Consider the following 21,549-nt stretch of genomic DNA (forward strand, 5'->3'; position numbering starts at 1 on the left):
ACCTCAAACTTTCTTTCGACATTTAGTTCTTTTTCCCCCCTTCAGCCTCGAGGGCTCGAGAAAACAGCTCCCAATGAGGGGACAGCCACCCCCCCCCCATCGCCTCACTCGAGGTGAGGCGGGAGCAGCGCCCGCCGCGCTGTGACGTCATCGCCCGCGGCCCAGCGGCGCCTCCCGGCTCCGCGCTCCCCCTCCCCCCTCCCCGCCACCTCCTCGCGGCCACCGTAGCGGCGGAACGCCCCCCCACTCCCCACAACCCCCCCCCCACCGCACTCGCCGGCCACCGTCCCGGGGAGGAGGCGCCGCGGCGGCGGATGGTCCGCGTCGTCCCGCCGCCCCCCGGCCGCCCCTCCTCCCGCAGTCGGCGGCGGCGGCGTCGGCGGCAGATGGCGCGGGAGCGCGGGGCGCGGCGGGGCCCGGGCTGGCGGGGAGGGAGGCCGCGACGTTTGCTTTTGGCTCTGCTCTTATTGCTCTTACCCGCCGTGCCGGGGCTCGGGCCCGCCGCCGCCGCTGCCGCCGAAGAGAAAGAAGAGGATGGGGGAACGGCGAAGGAATGCGACAAACCGTGCGCTAACGGCGGGCGGTGCCAACCGGGCAGCGGGCAGTGCGAGTGTCAGCCCGGCTGGGTGGGCGATCAGTGCCAGCATTGCGGCGGACGTTTCAGGTGAGGTCGGGGAAGGGGTGAGGGGGGGTCACAAGGAGGTGCTGGGCTGCGAGGAGGCCGTTCGTGGGCTCTCAGAGGAGTGACGGGGTGTGAAGGGGGCTCGTAAGGCACAAAGAGCCCATGTGGGGACTGACCAGGAGGTGTTGTGTTGTGAGGAGCAAATATTGGGGCTCGGCAGGGGAGGGGAGGCTGTTTGAAGGCACAAGGGGAGGTCTGAGGGCTGGGTGTGGGTCTTGCAAGGCGCGTTGAGCAGATCAGTGTGTGTGCAAGGAGCTGGGAGCCCGTTCAGAAGCTTCCAAAGTGGTGTGAGAAGTGGGTTTGGGGGCTCCCTTTCCCAAGGAGCAGGTGATGGGGGTTCACAAGTCGTAGGGAACAGAATCGGGGAGTTTGTGGGAGGGTGATAGGGCGTAAGGGCTGGGTTTTAGCGATTTCAAGTTGCAAGGAGCCGATCTGCGGGCTCAGAATGGGGTGGCAGGCTGTGAGGAGACCATAGTGGGGTTCACAGAGGTGGTGATCCTCTGAGGTTGGTTGTGGAATGCACGAGGGTAATGGGGAAGAGAGGTGGACCCCGGCTGGGGTGGAGATGTAAGGTAGGTAGTACTGTTAGAGTGGGAATATCAGGGGCTTGGGTGTTCCCAACTGGTCTGGGAGCAGTGGGAAGTGGGTGCAGGGCTATGGGGAGGAGAGAAGTGGAAGATGGTAGCGGTGGATCCGGGAGTGATTGGGTTTGCTTTGTGTTGGGGCTGGACAGAGAGTGAGATGGGGCTGATTGATGGGAGAAACGTGGTGGGGGGGTTGGGGTTGTATGGGAGATGGATGGAGTAGGGGCAGGATCCAGCTAGCAGCAGGTTGCGGTAGGGCAGGAAGGTGTAAGGCTGAGGGGGGCGGGGGGGGGGCGTGGCACGGGGGGAGATGCAGCTTTTAGGGTGGGTAAGAGCAGTGCTGGTTCTTGGGGAGGAACAAGGCAGCGAAGGATTGGCTCACGTGGGGATGAGGCCAGAGCTGAACCAACAGCACTGGGGCTGGTTGCAGGGTTTGCCTCTGGGCTGGAGCATTTTGGGGGGGGGTATAAGGCTAAAACGTGGTTCTTGGTAAAGCAGCCCTGTGTGCTTTCAGACAGCATGCGTGTGTGTGTGTATGGTGCTGAGGAGTGCCTGCGGGGTGATCTCTGGGTTGTGCTGTGCTGGTGCAGCAATGTTGAGACCGTTTCTGGTGGTGATGGGATGCTGAATTGGGCTGTGTCTGTCCCACAGTGTGCCAGATTGGAAATCCATACAGAAATAGGTTGGGAGTGCACCCTGGCTTCACTTACATTTGCAGCAGAAGCGTCTGTAAGATGGTTACCTGCTCTGCTTTTATCAGTGTATGTCTGCATGTGTTAGGTGAATTCTCAGCAGGGTGATTCTTGGAGAAGAAGGAAAGGAAAATGTTATCCTGGGCAGCGTTGCCTTCTGGGGGAGCTCCTATGGAAAGCACCATCCACTCTCTGGTGATGCTTAATGTAAATTTGGGGGAAAAACAGCTGTGTGCACAAGGGAAAACACTTTGTATGCTTGAGAATTGAGGTTCATAAAGATATCTAATTTTTTTTTTTTTTCCCTAATTTGTATTTTTATTTACATGGGATGGATGTGCGATGCAGCTGATCGTAAAGGGATTTTCCAAGGAAACTCTGGAAGCTGAAAGCTTTCTTTTGAATGTTTATAGCTGGCATCATGATAAGTATTTTCCTCTCATCTAGAGAGCTTTTTGAGATAGCTACTTATGCCTTAGCTTCCTGGAGCACTTGAGGATATTTGTAAGTTGAAGGAGACCAAATCTGAATAGAGGCAGAGCGATGTGAAGTGCTGCTGGGTAACAAAAGAACTGGTAGACGTGAGCTGCAGACTGCTTTTGTCTGTTATGATGAAGCTCCTTGTTTCTTCTTCACACACATTCCAGTGTAGAATTTTCCACTGAAAATATCAACCTGTGTTCTTCTCTCCATCTGCTTCATTTACCTGTTTGTGTGTTGGTTTGTGAAACGAATTTCCTTGCCATGTTTTTAGACTTTGAGCCCTGAGAAAAGTGCCAGCGAAGGTTTCTCAGCAGTGCTCAGAGCTTTGCAGCCACTGCTCGTGTGCATTGAGCTTACCCTTTCCTCTGTCAGAAATGGCATTGCAGATTTTCTTCCATTTTTAATTATTTTTTTGTGGTTGCCAAGAGCTTGGCTTTAAAAGATTTGCTTATGCTGCAGGTAGGAATAGGAAGTTTGAGGGCAGGTGAAAATTACTTTGTAAGCGTGGCATATTCCACATGCTTATCTGTGTGACTGTGAATTGTAATTAAATTCAGCATGTTAATCACTCTGTTCTTTATCTAGATATTTGTGATGACTGTATCTGGGGTCTTGGCCTTTTTATGTTGTGTGCCAGAGCTGTCATGACACATAGCCTGTGCTTCACCCTCACTTCTTCCTATGTTAGCAGCTGGAATTTTGTGGCTTCGTGCTGCAACCCATGAACACTCTACACACTGAGAGCAAGTCTTTGTAGTTACAGTGTGATGAGAAATAAAGCTAGCAATCCAAGGGTGGACTGTTTTCTTTCTTTCTCAAACCCTGCAAAGGGGAGATCGCTTGCAGTGCAGAGCTGGGGATGTGTTTCTGTTCTTTCTGAGGATATGCAGCGTGCTTTGACTTCTGGAAAGTGATGTGGGAGAAGCTCACTTGCATATGGTTGTGTTGGTGGTAGTTTGTAGCTGGAGGAGGCTCAGGGGAGACCTCATCGCTCTCTGTTGAATTTAAATGAGGTTGGAGTGAAGTGGGGGTCAGCCTCTTCTCTCTAGTAAGAGTGATAGAATGAGAGGTGATGGCCTTAGCTGTGCCAGGGGAGGGTCAGGTTGGATGTTAGGAAACGTTTCTTCTCTAAAAGAGTGCTCAAGCATTGGCACAGCTGCCCAGGGAGTGGTGGGGTTCACTGTCCCTGGAGGTGTTCCAGAGCTGTGGGGATGTGGCACTGAGGGTCATGGTCAGTGGGCATGGTGGGGTGGGTTGGGTTTGGGCTTGGTGAGCTTAGAGGTCGTTTCCAACCTTAACGATTCTATGATTCATGGTGCACTTGGGTGTGTGTAAGATTGAGGTTTGAATTAGATGTCCCTCTTCAGGATGAGGAAGCAGTCACCTGAGTTTGTCAAAGGCAGAGCCCAGAAGGTTTCTCATAAAACTTTGTGAAGTCTTCTTGTTCAGGAGGTAAAACCCAGGCTCTGTTGTACATGGCTTTATTGGCTAGAGGTTGTATTCAGGGTGCTTGCCTTCTGGAAAGGTAACTATACACCAATTGTGTCTGTAGAACCAGAGTCATTAAGGTTGGAGAAGACCTCTAAAATTCCCAACCCATCCCCACCATGGCCATAACCACGTCCTTCAGTGCCACATCTCCATGGCTCCTATAGACCTCCAGGGCCAAAGACTCCACTGTTGGGCAATCTGATGTACGGTTCTAGTTCTAGTTGGAAATGTGAACAGGTTGTATTTTGAGTTTTAAATCAGATAGCAAATGTTTCCAGAAGACTGAGTTTTTTTGTGCAAGTGGGTTCTTCTCCTTCCCTGGTAAAACTTGTTTGATTTTTGGGGTGGGAAATGGAAAATGCAAAGCAATGCTTAGCAGTGAAACAGAACAAGGGAAGAAGGAAAATATCAGAGATGAGCGTATCTTTTAAATGGCCTTTTTATTAATTTAATGGAGGCAGTTACGGGCTGCTGATTGAACGTTATGAAGGAGTCTGCGGTAAGGCAGTTTCCTTGGCCAAAGAATATTACAGAGAAGAGGGATTTTATCTGCATAAGATTTGGGGTAAATCAGCACCTGAGAGAGTTGCATGCTGGCAGAGAACTGTCGTAGTTCCCCTTTTTAAATAAATGGGAACTTTGGTTGAAAGCTAGGTATACCAGAACTGCTTTCTTTACAAAGCTACCTGATGCAGTTCAGAGCCTTAGGAAAGTCAGAAAGCAGCTTAATAAATTAGAGGATGTTGGCAATTTGAATCAAATCACTTTAAGTGCTGAAATTAGATTTGGGTGCTGCATTTGTTCCTGATCCCAATTCCATTCTCTCTTATCATTGTGCTTGAAAGTGATTTTCTCTTTCACGTTGCTGGGATTTTACTACAGTTGGTCAGAGAACAAAGACTCCTATGTGAAATAATACTGTATTTTTGACATATCTAAGTGCTTTTACACTCTGCTGAATGGCCAGTGTTGTGCATTGATGCACATGTTTTCTTTTGGCTCTTGTGAGGCCCCATCCAGACCTGGAGCCCCCAGTACAAGAAAGATGCAGAGCTCTTGGAACAAGTCCAGAGGAGGGCCACTAAGATGGTCAGAGGGCTGGAGCACCTCTCCTGTCAAGGAAGGTTGAGGGAACTGGGCTTGTTTAGCTTGGAGAAGAGAAGGCTCTGGGGAGACCTCACTGTGACCTTCCAATACTTAAAGGGAACGTATAAACAGGAGGGGGAATGGCTGTTTACGAGGGTGGATAGTGATAGGACAAGGGGAATGGCTTCAAACTGAGACAGGTGAGGTTTAGGTTGGATATTAGGAGGAAGTTTTTCACTCAGAGGGTGGTGATGCACTGGAACAGGTTGCCCAAGGAGGTTGTGGATGCCCCATCCCTGCAGGCATTCAAGGCCAGGCTGGATGTGGCTCTGGGCAGCCTGGTCTGCTGGTTGGTGACCCTGCACATAGCAGGGGGTTGAAACCAGGTGATCATTGTGGTCCTTTTTCAACCCAGGCCATTCTATGATTTAGATGTTTCAGTATGCTCACTTCTGACTGAAGTAACAAGGAGGCAACAGGAGAAAACACAGGCTGGAAGAAAGGCAGTGCAGTGCAGGCTGCATCCACTGTCCTCTCTGCTTCGTGCACATCAGATGTTGTCACCGTGGAGCACATTTGTTAGAACCACCGAGCAGCTCGCAGCACAACCCAGGAGCAATGGTAGCAGTATCTGCTTGCCAACTGCTGAGCACTGAGAACTCCAGGAGAGGCACAGGTAAAGCATCACATCCCTGTGCCACCCAATTCCAGCAGCACACCGCTGCCCCCCGCCTGCCTGTGGGGATTTCCTTAGCACCCAGCACGTGGGGCATTTCTGTCCCATTTCTCTCTCAATATCACCCCGCCAACTGAGTCAGTTTAGCAGAAGTTGTCTGACGCTGCTCTGGGTTCTTTCCATTATTTCACAATCTGTTTTTTATTTCGTCGCAGTTCCAAAATAGACCCACAACCCAACTGGGTGTTCGTTACCAACTTAAACAATTTACAGTTAACGTAGATGTGTGACAGATCTCTCCTTCCTGGCTTGTTTCTCTGCACATTTAAAACCTTGAGCTTATTGTGCGTAACATCCGCCTCGATGATGATCCACGCCAAAAACCCAGTATCTATTGAGATAATGCTGCTGCTGACCAAACTGCTGCATTTCTGCATTAGTTTATGATCCCTTTGGGTGCTCTTCTCCTAAGCAGTCAGTTTCCTTCAAGGGTTTCTTTTTTCCAGTTTGAAGTTCCAAGCTCAGCACTTGGAATTAGCTCCTTGATCTGATGGAGCTTTGCTTTCTTTGTGCACTCGAAGTTTTCTTTACAAGCAGCTCTTTAGGAGCTCCTAAATCACGCTTATTAAACAACAGTGAAAAACTACAGTAAAAATACAAAAGATGGGATTGAGAATTATGTGATTTGGTGAGGAAAGTGGTTTTGGACGAGGAGCAACCCTCTGCAAACTGGAGTTTCCCTGAAGAAGAAGGGGCATTCATAGAATGGCCTGGATTGAAAAGGACCACAGTGATCATCTGGTTTCAACCCCCCTGCTGTGTACAGGGTTGCCAGCCACCAGAGCCACATATTCCACAGTATTCCAGCACTTTGTTCTTGCATTGCTGTGTGCTGAAGTCTGCCCACGTAACCTCTGCGGTGTCTTGAAAGCAGAGTGGAAAAGTTGATAATCAATAATACAGCACAGGACAGACACGATCATTTGCTATTGTGCATGGCTTTGAATCCAATAGTCACGAAGCCACTGAAGTGCTGAAGCATTGGTGATGTATGGTTGTTGCTTCCTGCTTTTGTTCCCTTGCTTTGTTTGTGGCAGATTCTCAAGGAGCTCCTTTGGATTTGAGGCCTCTGCTAATGTGCCTTCCTCTCTTTGCTTAAAGTAAAAGTTTATTTGATATCTCTGGACAAATGGAGACACAGGTTGCCAAAAGGATTTCAGTGGATGTGCTGCATGCATAGGATTCAGGCATGATTCTGACTTCTAAAACCTTAAATCCTTGGGATTCTCAGAATGAAAGGGACCCATCCTGGTTGTGAAATGGTAAGGGATGGCGAAGGGACCTGAGCTGCACACCGAGCAGTCCCAATGTAAAATCCCATAAGCAAAATTTAGTGTGTTGAAACAAGGGAGGGCTTTTAAAAGACTGCTTCGAAGGAAATGCACTTAGAATTTGGGGCTGGTCGTAGCCCTAGTCATGTGGAATGTCATAAGAGGGATTTGAATGGCAACTGATGGGCTGAGCAATGTTCCTGGTAAGGAAGGGCAGCTGGCTGCTAGACCACATGGGATGAAGTACTTGAGGGTGCCCCGGCCATCTCATGTCTGCCTGCTGCCCGTTATGCCTTGATAGGGTAAAACTGCAGTGTCACCAGGGTCTGAATTTTCAATTCTCTGAAAATGCAGAAGCAGACTTCATTTGATGTGAGGGTGATAGTGCCAGCTGAGGTTTTCCAACATGTAAGATGATGATGATGATGATTTTCTCCTGCCGGGTTTATAGCTGCATACACCACACCCATCATCCTGGATGAGCTTAATGGGTGTCACAGAAGTACATACCAGCCCTGTTGCTTTATGAGTATGGAGAGCATTACACAGTCCACTGACGGGGAGAATTATTTGCACCACTGCTCAGCGCTGTGCAGGGTGTGCAAATGCAGAGATGACAATCCCACTTCTACTCTTTGCATTCACTCTGTGTCTCTCCTTTTCCAGGAGCCTTAGTTTTTTGTTTGCTAGCTTTTCTGCTCTGAAAGGACATATAAGAAGCATGGCGAAGGTAGGAGAAACACCCTTTGGAAGAGTTTCTTATTAGTCAGTGTTTGTATTGCATGAAAATTTAATATCTGCCTCTGAGGTTGTGCTTGTCTGCTATAAGAAGCTCAGCACAGACAAATTAGCATTCCTATAAACTCATTTTATGCACTTAATACAGAAGCTCAGGACTATATTTTCCATTCAGAAAATTTAGCCTGGATTTAATATTATTTCATTGTCACAGAATCACAGAATGGCCTGGGTTGAAAAGGACCACAATGATCACCTAGTTTAAACCCCCCTGCTATGTGCAGGGTCACCAACCAGCAGACCAGGCTGCCCAGAGCTACATCCAGCCTGGCCTTGAATGCCTGCAGGGATGGGGCATCCACAACCTCCTTGGGCAACCTGTTCCAGTGCTTCACCACCCTCTGAGTGAAAAACTTCCTCCCAATATCTAACCTAAACCTCCCCTGTCTCAGTTGAAAACCATTCCCCCTTGTCCTATCAAGAGGAAAGAGTAACCGTGCCTCCAATTCGTACACTTTGAAAGTGGTGTTATTTTTTCCTCCCTGCTGTTGGCACTGCAGCACATTGTGCTTTGGTGAGTTGCTGCTGATGTAAGGTATGGCTGTGCTCAGAGTTGGGGTTTTTTCAGTGTCTTTGTGCACCCGGTGTTATATCCTTCCTTTCACAGCTCTGCAGAGCTCTCAGCATTGCTCTGGTGGTGCTGTCACCAGATTCTTTGCATGTGATTGCCTTATCTGGAGAAAATCTATGCCCGAGGTTCGCTTTGCACACAGGTTTTGGATTTCAGTGTTTGCCATGATCAAGAACGTGTTTGCGTTTTCTAAAACAAACTTTCCAAGACAGCTTTGTGAGAACCTTTTGGTAGCACCGTGCAGCACGTTTGCTGTCAAAGTTGTGAACCTGCCTGTTTAATGATTAATTTATGAGGCTGGTACCCATTAATGCAGGCCAGAGGGTGTAGTGTGAATTTTAGAGCCATCTCAGTGCTTGGGATCTCCAATATCTGCTGTTGTTACACAGCTGTGATCCTTATTTTTTTGCAAACTGAGATAAGGAAGGGGCGTAATGGTGAGGTCAGTTGCTTGTGGTTTTTCTTTTTCTGTAGAAAAAAGTGAAGCTAAGTTTCTTGTTGTGCAAGATATACTCTGTACTTCCAAATGCCTTTATTTATAGTTGGTTCTTGCATGCCTGACAGTCTGTTAGTGCACTTTTGTTAACTGATTGATTTATAGCATCCAAACGCTTAGCAGGGAGATCTTTCAACACGGGTCAGTCGGTGGCTGCTTCTCACAAGCACAGGTTGCAGAGATCCTTTCAAGTTGCTGTTTTTCATTTTGAGAATGGCAATGGGTGTTTAAATGTGCCCTTGTTCAACTACTGGAGTATGAATCATTTTGAGGAGGTGTTAAAGTAGTTCAAAGTCAAAAACAAGACTTCTTTCCCCATGCACAGTTCCTCTGAAATGTCCATTCTGACTCTGCTGGTAATGTTGGGTGGTTTATTGTTTTTTTTTTTTTTTTTTTTGTGGTTATTGCTTTGTTGTTATGTTGGTTTTTGTTGTTTTTTTTTTTTTTCCCAACAGTGAATATGCTGATATTTTATTAACACGTTTTGAACTCATGGTATAAATTCAGACAAAAATCCAACCTCATTATTTAATAGCGTCACAGTGTGAATTCTTGAATCGTTCGCTGCTGTTCTCAGTCACCTGAACTGTTCAAGACTTCACGTGCAGACACTTGTGATGTGGCTACGTGTGTGATTCCCTAATGGCATAACTCACACTTCGCACAGGTTTGGTATTTGACATGAAGGGATGGGGATTTGGTGAAAGTTGGGAATGTGGGGACCAGCTGGTAAAGCTGGAGGGGCTTCCATTATTAAGAGGTCATGGCTTTAAGTTGCACCACGAGAGGTTCAGGTTGAATATTAGGAATAATTGCTTCTCTGGAAGAGTGATCAGGCACTGACACAGGCTGCACAGGGGAGTCACCATCCTTGGAGATGTCCAAGAGCTGAGGAGATGTGGCACTGAGGGATGTGGTCATTGGGCCTGATGGGGTGGGTTGGGGTTGGACTTGGTGATCTCAGTGGTCTTTTCCAGCCTTAACAATTCTATGAATTGCACCTATAGAAGGGTGAAATGGGGTGAGTGGACTTTAGTCCTGAAAAGGCAAAATGAATGAATAAAGTCCTGATCTAATTTGGCACATTGGTTGGTTTTTATAGAGTGCATGGGCTATTTTGAAATTTTGGTAAGGTTTAGCCCTCATGTTGGCTGGCTTCTGTTCTGTCCTACTTGTGAGGCCTGCACTGAGCACAGCTGCAGCGGCGATGGGAAATGGGTGTGAAAATGTGGGCTGCCCTTTGTCATAGCTACCCATGAATGCAATTCAAAGATGCTTAGTCCTCATATTCTGTGAGCTGTGGGATTCCCCTTGGAAATGAACTGGCACAGTTGCCCAGAGATGTGGTTGATGCCCCATCCCTGGAGACTTTCAGGGCATGGCTGGATCAAGCTCTGGGCATCCTGATCTAGCTGTGCTGTCCCTGTTCATTGCAGAGGAGTTGGACTGGGTGGCCTTTGGTGCTCCCTTCTAACTCTAAAGGATTCTATGATTCTATTGCAGCCGGCAGTGGTGTTTCATTTCCTCTTCAGTTCTGCCAAAACCAGAAGTGCCACCGTACCAGGTGATCTGTTTTGTTTAGAAAACATGCAGGGTGTAGCTTGAGCATCCATAGGATGCAATTGCCTTGAGAACAACTGACTGCACAGTTTTAGCAGTAGAGCAGAACTACAGCTCGTCTAATCTTCTTGGCGTACTTTCCTTATCTATGAAAGAAGGATGAGCTATTTATAGGTTCAGAAGATGTTCTGATGATGATGTTATTCTCACGGAAATGTGAAGGTTTAAAAGCACGTTGTAGTGGCTGGTTTGCATAGCAAGTGGTATTCAACTTTTGCCTATTGAGACAATTATACTGCCCTGCAGAAGAAATGTGGTTAATGTTGCTATAAATACGCCTAAATCAGCGTCACTGAGCCTTATGAAAAAGGATATTCTGTGTTAAAAGGGAAGAAGTTTAAATATGATCTTAATTCCCCTATTCAGCGCTGAGAGAAATTTGTCATGTGGAACTTAAAGAGAACAAGTCCCGATGTGAAAGTCGTGTTATCTGATCAGAGCTGATCGAAGCATCAGAGCATCTTTTGTGCCTGAGGTTTGCTGCTCTCAGTACAAGATGGGTGTGTATGAGAGCAGCGTGCGTGTAATGAGATGCCGTGTTGAAGAAATGATCCATTTTCTTACTGCCTGAAACCTGCTGCTCTTTCAGCATCTCGAGGCAGCGTAGGGCTGAAACAACTAGGACAAGAGGTAATAGCCTTAAGCTGCACCATGGGAGGCTCAGGTTGGATGTTAGGGATAATTTCTTCTCAGAAAGCAGTCAGGCACTGGCACAGCTGCCCAGGGAGTGATGGAGTCACCGTCCCTCGAGGTGTTCAGGAACCATGGAGATGTGGCACTGAGGGACGTGGTCAGTGGGCACGGTGGGATGGATTGGGGTTGGACTTGGGGATCTCAGTGCTCTCTTTCAACCTTAATGATTCTACAATTCTATCATGAGTGCAGGCATGAAGGTAGAAGGTCTCACCCTATGCAGATGTATACTTGGCCTCCTTGAGCAGCGAGCTGGGTGTTAGTATGAGGTTTACCAGGATTGGGGAGATCTTGCAGGACCCTCCCAGGCCTCATATCTCCATTAAGCAATGTCCTATGGGGCTGGGGAGACCCCCAGGGAGGCTGAGGGAGGGACATTTTTCCTTTTTTTTTTTCTGTAGGTTGAGGAATCATAGTTCATCATCCTGGGAAATCAGCATAGCTACTGTGCTAAAAACATAGGCTGTGCCATGGGACTCATGGTGTGCAACTACTGGGATCCAAGTATTTTTCCTGTTTGTGTCTTGTAACCTTTGCATTCCTCCCCAGTCCATAGGTCTTTGTGCAGCCTTCCGAGAGGGATCAGTGGTTCTGATCTCCAGACAAAGCATTTGAGCTTTTCTGTATATGCTGTGAGGAGCAGAGCAGGGTGCTCTGCCTGTTGTCTTACAGACCTACTGCAGCTTGGAAATGGTAGGGAGTTCTGTTCTCCAAAGACCCCATATCTGTAATGTTACCTGGAAGAGATGTTTCTCCTCTATTGTGACAGAAGTCAGCTCTCAGGGTTTGTTTGCTCTTTATGTCTGTGTTGAAGTACACAGTGGATATGATGGGGATGGGTCGATGGTTGGACTTGATGATCTTAGAATCGTAAAGGTTGGAGAAGATCTCTATGATTTCTGTTTAACCTGTAGTTGTATACATTTCTTGCTGCTTTAACCTTATGTACCTTACTTAACCTTCCTTGTAGGAGGAGGTTTTTCACTCAGAGGGTGGTGATGCATTGGAACGGGTTCCCAAGGAGGTTGTGGATGCCCCATCCCTGCAGGCATTCAAGGCCAGGCTGGATGTGGCTCTGGGCAGCCTGGTCTGCTGGTTGGTGACCCTGCACATAGCAGGGGGTTGGAACTGGATGAGCATTGTGGTCCTTTTCAACCCAGGTCATTCTGTGATTCTATGATGGAGTTCTGGGCGTCAGATCTGCAAAAGCTTGGACTTCTCATAGCTGAGCTTCTTGACCTTCTTTCTGGAGCTGTGAGTGCAGGCTGGTTACATCCCTCTGCCTCGTGGGACTACAGCACTGGCATGCTTATTCCTGTAGTGTCTTATAGCACAGCAGCTTTACAAATGATGTGGCCAGAAGCAACAAATTTGCACTGACAAATTAGGGGTAGCCAGATGAAGGCCACTTGCCGTCAATACTGGAGGAAATGCACTGGTGTGAATGGTTTCTTTGGTATCTGTCTCACATCTGAAGAAGAAAAGCTTCTCATTTCAAGGCTAGCAAGCGACATGGAGAATTTTAATGTTCTAATTTACACATGTAAAGGTGCTGTATGTAATAAACAGAGAGTGCTGGAACCCCTGTGGGAGTCTGAGCTGTTGATAGGCTGAGGATTTACGGCAGGTTGGGATTGGGACTTGGCACAAATTGCTTTTACTTTAATCTTCAGTTAAATAAAAAAATGATAGCTATGATTTTAATGGGGTTATAACACGTATACATCCAGTGACCTTCTGGCAGGTCGACAGAGGCTCTCCTTTCTGCTGACGACTTAGAGTAGAAATCACTTGATAGCAAAGAAAACTTTCTATAAGCCTTTTCTCTTGGCCAGAAATAACTCGAATATTTAGGAAAAGTCTTCCAAAACAAAATCTGGAAAACTATGGCCCTGATTAGTCCAGTTTTGCTGTAACAGCTGTGTAGGCTGAGAATAGGAGGAGTTGCAACTTTCTAATGTCTTTTGTTTTTGGCAGTTGTCTTCAGGTTGGATATTAGGAAACATTTCTTCTCGCAAGGAGTGTTGATGCATTAGCACAGCTGCCCAAAGAGTGGTGGAGTCACCATCTCTGGATGTGTGGAGATGTGGCTCTGGGGGCCGTGGTCAGTGGGTATGATGGGATGGATTGGTCTTGGTGATCCTGGAGGTCTTTTCCAGCCTGAATGATTCTGTGATCTTCACCTGTCTTGTGTATGAAACACTTGCAACGTAGTGCAGTTGCCCAGGTGTGGACTTGAAATAATAATTGTGCAGGTCACTTCATGTTCCTCCAGTGTGTAATGTCATAGAATCTTAGAATGGCCTGGGTTGAAAAGGACCACAATGATCATCTGGTTTCAACCCCCCTGCAATGTGCAGGGTCGCCAACCAGCAGACCAGGCTGCCCAGAGCCACATCCAGCCTGGCCTTGAATGCATCCTTGAATGTCCTGGTTAAGTAATGGGAAGACATTTAAGAAAGAAAGAAGACCAGGTCAGTGATGTGAGTTCCAAAGTAGTTTCACTATATGTGTATCTATAAAATGGCAAGTATCTTCTTGTCCTAATCTTGTGAGCAAAAGTCTGTAGAGTAAAATATCTACAAAGCACATTTGCTGTCACTGATGCTGTTTGAGGTGTTCCCTTACACGTGCAATAAACTAAACCAACGCTTTCAATTTGAAACATTTTCAAATTAAATCATGCTTATCATCTAAAAATACAACTGAAGGGCTGCTGGGAGCTGCCTTTGGAGGAACACTACCCATGGGTGGTTTGGGAGATGGCCACACTAAGGCAGGCACCAGGAATTTGAGGTGGCACAAGTTAGTTGATGTCAGTATGCTGATGCAACCTTATTTCAGGTCATCCTCAGAAATATTTCTCCTGCAGCTCAGCAGCTGCAGATGGAGCCAGAGGGAGCACAGCATCCATCTCTGCTGTCTTTGCATCCCAGTGGTATCAAGAGTAAACTTGTGGCAGCAAATCACAGCAAGGCTGAAAGCATGGAAAAGGAAAATCCCGTGCATTCCCATGTCTGTTCCTCTCCAGCTGTGGTTTGTACCCTGATTTCTTCTTCTTTTTTTTTTTTATCCAATGAAGATCCAGTTTAGCAGGGTATGGCACGTTTCCCTTTCCGAGTGAATTAAAGCGAGATGGAATTACGGGATTGATTTATGAACTGGTTAATTGATTCAGCACAGCCAGTGCTTTGCAGCCCTTGCGGACTGAGCCTTGTGAAGCAAATCAGTGCCGTGGCTGACTCAGTCTGCAGCTGATAATTGAGAGCCTTTTCCATATCCTGTTCTGGGGAATGCAAAATCCCTTTCCCAAGGCCCCAAAGTTAGGTTGCAAAGCTCATCGTGAGCATTGGAGATGAGAATGTGGCGCGTCTGCACACATCTCGTATTACTTATTTGTACTGAGGGAGTATGTAGGAGTCCTAGTCATAACATTTGGATTGTGTTTCCCCTAAAATAGGCTGTGTTGTAAGTTGTCTCGATTATTTGTAGCAATGAGATTCACGTTCACTGGTTCAAATAAAATGTTCTGCCTTTTTCATTGCTACTCTTTTGTCTTACCGCCTTGGTTATGTTTTCAGAAGTTATGTTGTATTCTCTCTATCATTAATTCACTTTTAAAATCTCTTCTTCACGTCAGCATTACCAGATTTTGCCCTTCAGCAAACATACTCGTAACTTTTTAAGAGCAGTTTTAAAGAATTACAAGAGCGAGGCGCTGGTCATAGAAAGTAACGTTAGGTGAGTCTTCAGAGTGTGGAATAGCATTGTGTACTGTGTGAACATTTCTGTTCAGGTGAACTTAGGGACATGGTTTGGTAGGTCTGGAAGTGATGGATTCATGGTGGAACAACTGTTTATGAGGGTGGATAGTGATAGGACAAGGGGGAATGGTTTTAAACTGAGACAGGGGAGGTTTAGGTTAGATATTAGGAGGAAGTTTTTCACTCAGAGGGTGGTGATGCATTGGAACAGGTTGCCCAAGAGGTTGTGGATGCCCCATCCCTGCAGGCATTCAAGGCCAGGCTGGATGTGGCTCTGGGCAGCCTGGTCTGCTGGTTGGTGACCCTGCACACAGCAGGGGGTTGGAACTGGGTGATCATTGTGGTCCTTTTCAACCCAGGCCATTCTATGATTCTATGGTTGGGTTTGATGATCTTAGTGGTCTTCTCCAGCCTTACTGTTATTGTAACCTCTCCAAAAAAGACTCACAAACAGGGATTGGTCTTTGAATTGTTATTTGCTAATGCGAAGCTTTTGTAAAGTAAAATAAAATAAAGTAAAGTAAAATAAAAGTAAAATAAAAAGAGAGGGAGGGAAAATTCGAATATTGCTTAAAGCACTGTCAGAGTGTCTCCTGTACATGTGTGCTCTGATCAGGTGTGGTTTACTTTTTTTAACCCCTTGTTACTAAAGAGAGCTGTTCTACCCTTTTTTCAGGGGTGTAGTTGGGGCTTTCATTAAGACTTTTCATGGCTATTGACCAGCAAGTGCTCTCACCTGCAGCTTTTTCTTATCCACACAAGGAAGGAGTCATATCACAGCATGTCTTGGGCAACATTTCAATGACTGGAGGTGCACTTTGCCAGGCATGTAGTGCTCCCCTTGTGATTTGGAAAAAGGGAGCAAAGGACATTTAGGACTTTTTTTTTTTTTTTTTTGCAATGAAGCAATCTCCAACACGTTTTATTTTCTAATTGTTCACACGTCAGTATTTTCCTAAATGGAAAAATATTTTCGCATTACCATTCTAGCACTGTTACTACAGAACAACAGCCTCAAATGGAAATAATTAAAGGCAAATGATGTGTATTTGCTGTCACTCAGCACTGGCTGGCTTAACAGCAGGGTGAATGGTGTATTCTTTCCAAGCCTTGCCTCCCATCAGGGCTTCAAATAAGCACCATTCTTACCTCCAATTCACACTTTGACCGAGTCTGAACTTCTGGGGTACAAGAACTTCAGTTGGGATTGTATTCTTTTTAATGCAGTCCTAAAATTGGTAGCACAAAGCCAAGGTATGGCTATTGACTGTTAATTTTTATGTGAAGCTTCCCTACCTTGAGACTATAAATAAAACACTCATCTTGACAGTGCACCCGTGTTTGGTCAGTGTGAAAACATGTCTGAATTAAGCAAGCTCTCAAGTTCTGTGCAGCAAATTAGAGGCAGGACAAGGTTTTGGAGTCTCAGGGCTTGTTTGGCAGAGCAGTATCTGTTTGTTGACAAGTCACAATGCTGCTCATGTAGAAATAATTCTGTCTCCAGAGCAGTGAGAGTGAAGAGCCCTGGGAATACACCTGGTTCACAGTTCATGTTGGACCCATGTGGATGGCAGGCAGGAGGCAGCTCTGAACCAAGCCCATAATAAATGAATTAACTGTGGCTTTTACTACCTGCTCTCCATGTGTGAATTGCTTATTGATTATGGTGCCAACCTGCATTAAGAGTATGAAGTCCTTTGCCTTATCGAGGTAGGGAAGTGGCTGTGCAAATAGCATCTAAATTCATTTGGGTTCGGGAGCAAGAGCAAATAGTGGTAGGTTTAACCCACATTTTGTGCAAACTCCCTAAAAGTGTCTCATTTCCTGCAGAGGGATCTGGACAGGCTGATCAATGGGATGAAGTTCAATGAGACCAAGTGTTGGATCCTGCCCTTCTGTCACAGCAGCCCCATGCACTGCTACAGGCTTGAGGCAGAGTGTTGCAGAGCTGTCTGGGGGGAAAAGAATCTGGTGGTGTTGGCTGACAGCTGATCATGAGCCAGCAGTGTGCCCAAATGGCTGAGAAGCCCAGTGGCATCCTGGTGTCAGCAGTAGTGCAGCCAGCAGGAGCAGGAGGGGATCGTCCCCCTGTGCTGACACAGGTGAGGCTGCACCTGAAGTGCTAAATTCAGTGTTGGTCCCTCACTATAGGACTGACATCAAGGCCCTGTGGTGTGTCCAGAGAAGGGCAATGGAGCTGTGTGGGGTCTGGAGCTCACACGGGTCTTATGGCTGAGGGAACTGGGATGGTTCAGTATGGAGGATGCTGAGGGGAAGCATTATGGCTCTGTGCAACTCCCTGAAAGGAGGTTGGAGGTTGGGGTTGTCCTCTTCTCCCGGATAACAGCAATAGAATGAGAGGTGATGTCCTCAAGTTGTATCAGGGGAGGTTCAGTTGAATATTAGGAAACATTTCTTCTCTGAAAGTGTGGTAATTCACTGACACAGGCTGTACAGGGAGTGGTGGAGTCACCATCCCTGGAGGTGTCCAAAAATTGTGGAGATGTGGCACTGAGGGATGCTGGCATGGTGGGGTTGGGACGTAGTGATCCTTTCCAACCTTAATAATTCTGTGATTCCTCCCTGATGCTAAAAGGTGCTGTTGAGAAAGGTGTGGATGGGTGATTTTAATGATTGCCTTTGGCCCTGTCTGCTCCCCAGGGTTTTGTGTGTTTGCTGTCCATGAAACGCTTTTGGATTTTACATTAAAACAGTTCATTGCACATAACGTGAAATAGAGGTTCAAGTTAAATTTTTAAATTAATGGCCCGGCTTTTAGAATGCTGAGCGTTCATTATTTATCAATCTTCTTTCCTTCTTTGGAACAGCTGCCCTTCTGACTGGTCATCGAGGTGGAGGAAAAATCAAAAATAATGATGTGATTTGTTACGTGGTTGATAGTGAGTGTTTAAATATTGCTGATCCCTGCTGCTTTCTAAGTGTTATTGCCCATTAACCCCCATTTGAAACCAGTGGCAAAGGCAGGGTGTGCTGTGCTGTACCTGGGGCAGCTGCTGCTTTCTCACCTGTAATATTTAACTAGCAGGGAGTGGCTGATGTGCTTTAATCTTACAGCAAAAAGTTCAGTCCCAGGGAATGCCATCTCTTGGTTTGAGGCTTGTTGGATGCTTGGAATGCTGCTTGTTAAGCTGGAGGTGGGAAGCACATCCCCTAAGCAAAGCAGACGGAGAATTGGAGTATTTCCACTTTCTCTAAAATAAGGATTGTAATTAGGGGAACAATTTTGACGACAAACCGGTTCGAACAGCCTGGCTTAATCTAAATGAAACCAAAATGCTTTGAGCAAGTCTTGTTTCCCTTCTCCTAAATCAGACTTGAATAAATAAATTAAATAATGGGACGCCAAAAGCTCAAAATAGTGCTGCAGAGCTCTTGGCAAGCAGGAAAGCATCTGTTTCTGCAGGTGGGATAGAGAGGAAAACATTTGGGTCTCCATTCTCATCCTGCCTTGACTTTGAGTCATTGTGCAGTGACAGCTCTCCTTTGTCCCTGAGCTCAGGATGACAGTCTGGAGAGCTGGGCAGCCTGGTCTGGTGTTGGATATGGAGGTTGTCAGCCCTGCCTGCAGCCAGGAGGGTTGGAGCTTGATGATCCTTGAGGACCCTCCCAACCCGAGCCGTTCTGTGATTCCTCGCTGCTTTCCTGGGAATCACCTTTGCTTTTTGTTCTCCAGAGAGAGCTTGCAGCTCTGTGTGTGGTGATGCAAGAGGGCTGTAAGGTGACCTGTGTCATGGGAACCGTACCTGGGGGAGCCCATGCAGTCCTGGTGCTTGGATAGGCTCAAATGTGGGATTTGTAAATTTGAAAATCGCAGAGAAAGTGTTGTATATCCTCTTATTTTATTTTTTTTCTGGGCAATTAGAAACTGTTGCAAGTGAGTATTGCAGATCATAGCTAAGTTTGTAGAGTCCCTTGTGAAACATCTCCATCACGTCAGCAGTGGTTGCAAGTATCAAGTCTGAAAATGTATCTGCCCGCCTTTAAATTAGAAGACAGCAGCCACGTGACTTTCTGTTTATTCTTTGCATAGGTAATCTTATCACTGAATCATTAAGGTTAGAAAAGACCTCTAAGATGATCAAGCCCAACTCATCCCACCATGCTCACTAACCGCGTGTCTCCATGCCACATCTCCAGAACAGAAGACCTTCAGGGATGGTGACTCTACCACACACTGGTATGTGGCAGCCCATTCCAGTGCCTCACCACTCTTTTGAAGCAGAATTCCACCCTAATATCCAACCTAAACCTCCCCTGGTGTAAGTAGTGGAAGACCAAAATGGTTGCAGGAAATATGTGCCTCTAGTGACCTGTATCTTTGTATTACATGTCAAGGAGAGATTTATTACTATGATTGCTTCACTCCTTATCCCTTTTTCTATAAACGAGCTCTGGCAGATTAATTTGAAGTGCATCAGACAAGAGGAAATGACTGACCTTGTGATGCATTGGTGCCATTCACCTTTAATTGTTGGAACTGCTGGGGTTGAGCACTCGATGTCGGTGGGTTCCACCTTCTACTCCGGAGGACTCTGTAGAATTGCTTCTCTTTCGCCATTCAGGAAGGAATAATTGAAGTCTCATGGCTTATTTTTTGGTAATTTGAAAGCAGGAGGGAGCTTTTTCTTAGAGAATGTAAGGGTGCTTGTAGTATTACTCTCTCACATTAAGTACTGGGACATCTTGGTGATGAATAGAGGTAACGAAATGGCAATCATAGAATCATAGAACGACCTGGATTGACAAGGACCACAATGATCATCTAATTTCAACCCCCCTGCTATGTGCCAACCACTAGAAGCTGGGGCAGGCAAAAGCATTCTTGTTTTTCTTGACAATAAGAGGAACACAGTCAACAGGAAAACGTTTTGTGCAAAATATCTCATTAGTGTGTACTTTTTCTATAGATGTTACCAAAATGAGGAAAGAATTCGTGATAAATGATGATGTAAGATTTTTTTTTTTTTATCTTTCCCTGTGATGTTTAGTTGAGAAGTGGCCTTTATACCATGCTCAGTTTGGTTGTGAAGTGAGAGGTTATTTCCAAACTTTGCATAGGCAGTGTTGAGCCATTGCCTTTGTTTTTGCTGCTACAAATCTGCTGGGAGCAGATGGAATTTCATTTTTTCCCACTCCCGTCCAAGAATAACTCCTTTCTGAGGCATTTCAGAGGCAGTGGGAAAGGTGCATATGGCAGGTTTGGGGATGGAAATGATGAGTTTTCAGCTACACCTGCCCTGGGGGTGTTCCATCTTGCTGGATGGCTGCAAGTTCTGCAGACCTACCACCAAAATGCCTGGAGGGTGCCCCCAGTTGCCTTATTTTCTAGATTGACTCCAGTGTTCATTATGTAGCTCATCTATTGGGTCAGTTGGACTCTTTCAAGGCCAGGCTGGATGTGGCTCTGGGCAGCCTGGTCTGCTGGTTGGTGACCCTGCACATAGCAGGGGGTTGGAACTGGATGAGCACTGTGGTCCTTTTCAACCCAGCCCATTCTATGATTCTATGATCTGTAGATTAAAGCGTTGGCTTACTATAAGGAAAGAAGGAAAATAAACTTGTATGCACACCCGCCCTCAGTGCTGAGCAGTCGGTGGGCTGGTGACTGTGACCCCCCCCTCCCTGCACTGCTGAGCTGTTCATAGACAAACTGCTCACGGTGCGAAGGAATGCTAACAGATCCTGGGTTGCAAAGATATTTTGGCATGTCTGTTGCTAAGGCTGCATTGACACAAGCCATAAATTCTGCATTATGTGCAAATCGCTGCCTCGTTTCTAAATTTTCAACATTAACTCAAAAAGGAAAGCTGTTTCATGGAATCATAGAATGTCCTGGCTTGAAAAGGACCACAGTGCTCATCTAGTTTCAACCCCCTGCTATGTGCAGGGTCACCAACCAGCAGACCAGGCTGCCCAGAGCCACATCCAGCCTGGCCTTGAATGCCTGCAGGGATGGGGCATCCACAACCTCCTTGGGCAACCTGTTCCAGTGCCTCACCACCCTCTGTGTGAAAAACTTCCTCCTAATATCCAACCTAAACCTCCCCTGTCTCAGTTGAAAACCATTCTCCCTTGTCCTATCACTATCCATCCTCGTAAACAGAACACAAAAGAACACAACAGTTTCTTGGTCTTTGCATGGTTAACATGCATGAAAAAGTGCTTTCTTTTTTAAAAAAATTAGGTATTTGTTTTAGTGGTGACTAGTTTCTTTCTTTTTTTCTTTCTTTTTTTTTTTTTATTTAAGATTTTCTCGCAATTTCCTCCATTCCAGTAAAGGAAGCAGGGCTGGGCTTTAATACCTGTCTTGTATGACTAGGAAAGCTCTCACAGTGATCAAATTTAGTGATCCTAATTTGGAGTACATTGCCACAGCTGCCCAGGGAGGTGGTGGGGTCACCATCACCATTGAAGGTGTCCCAGAACCATGGAGATGTGGCACTGAAGGATGTGGTCAGTGAGCATGGTGGGATGGGTTGGGCTTGGCGATCTTAGAGCTCTTTTCCAACCTCAGTATTCTTTGATTTAACACGTGTAGCAATGTGAGGGATGCCACTGTTG

The 21,549-nt window shown here is 46.5% G+C and overlaps 1 protein-coding gene across 2 annotated transcripts in view; it reads left to right on the top strand.

Annotated features, from left to right (window-relative positions):
* The first annotated feature begins 299 nt into the window (after positions 1-299).
* Positions 300-21,549, top strand: part of ATRN (attractin) — a 148,664-nt gene continuing 127,414 nt past the window's right edge. For both annotated transcript variants that reach the window (XM_090139911.1, XM_031588143.2), the window contains exon 1: positions 300-664. In XM_090139911.1, coding sequence (XP_089996037.1) covers positions 315-664 — 350 coding nt within the window. In that variant the 5' untranslated portion in view covers positions 300-314. The remainder of the gene's footprint in view (positions 665-21,549) is intronic.

This window comes from Phasianus colchicus, chromosome 4 (genome assembly GCF_987193195.1).
Source record: "Phasianus colchicus chromosome 4, bPhaCol1.hap1.1, whole genome shotgun sequence".
NCBI lineage: Eukaryota > Metazoa > Chordata > Aves > Galliformes > Phasianidae > Phasianus > Phasianus colchicus.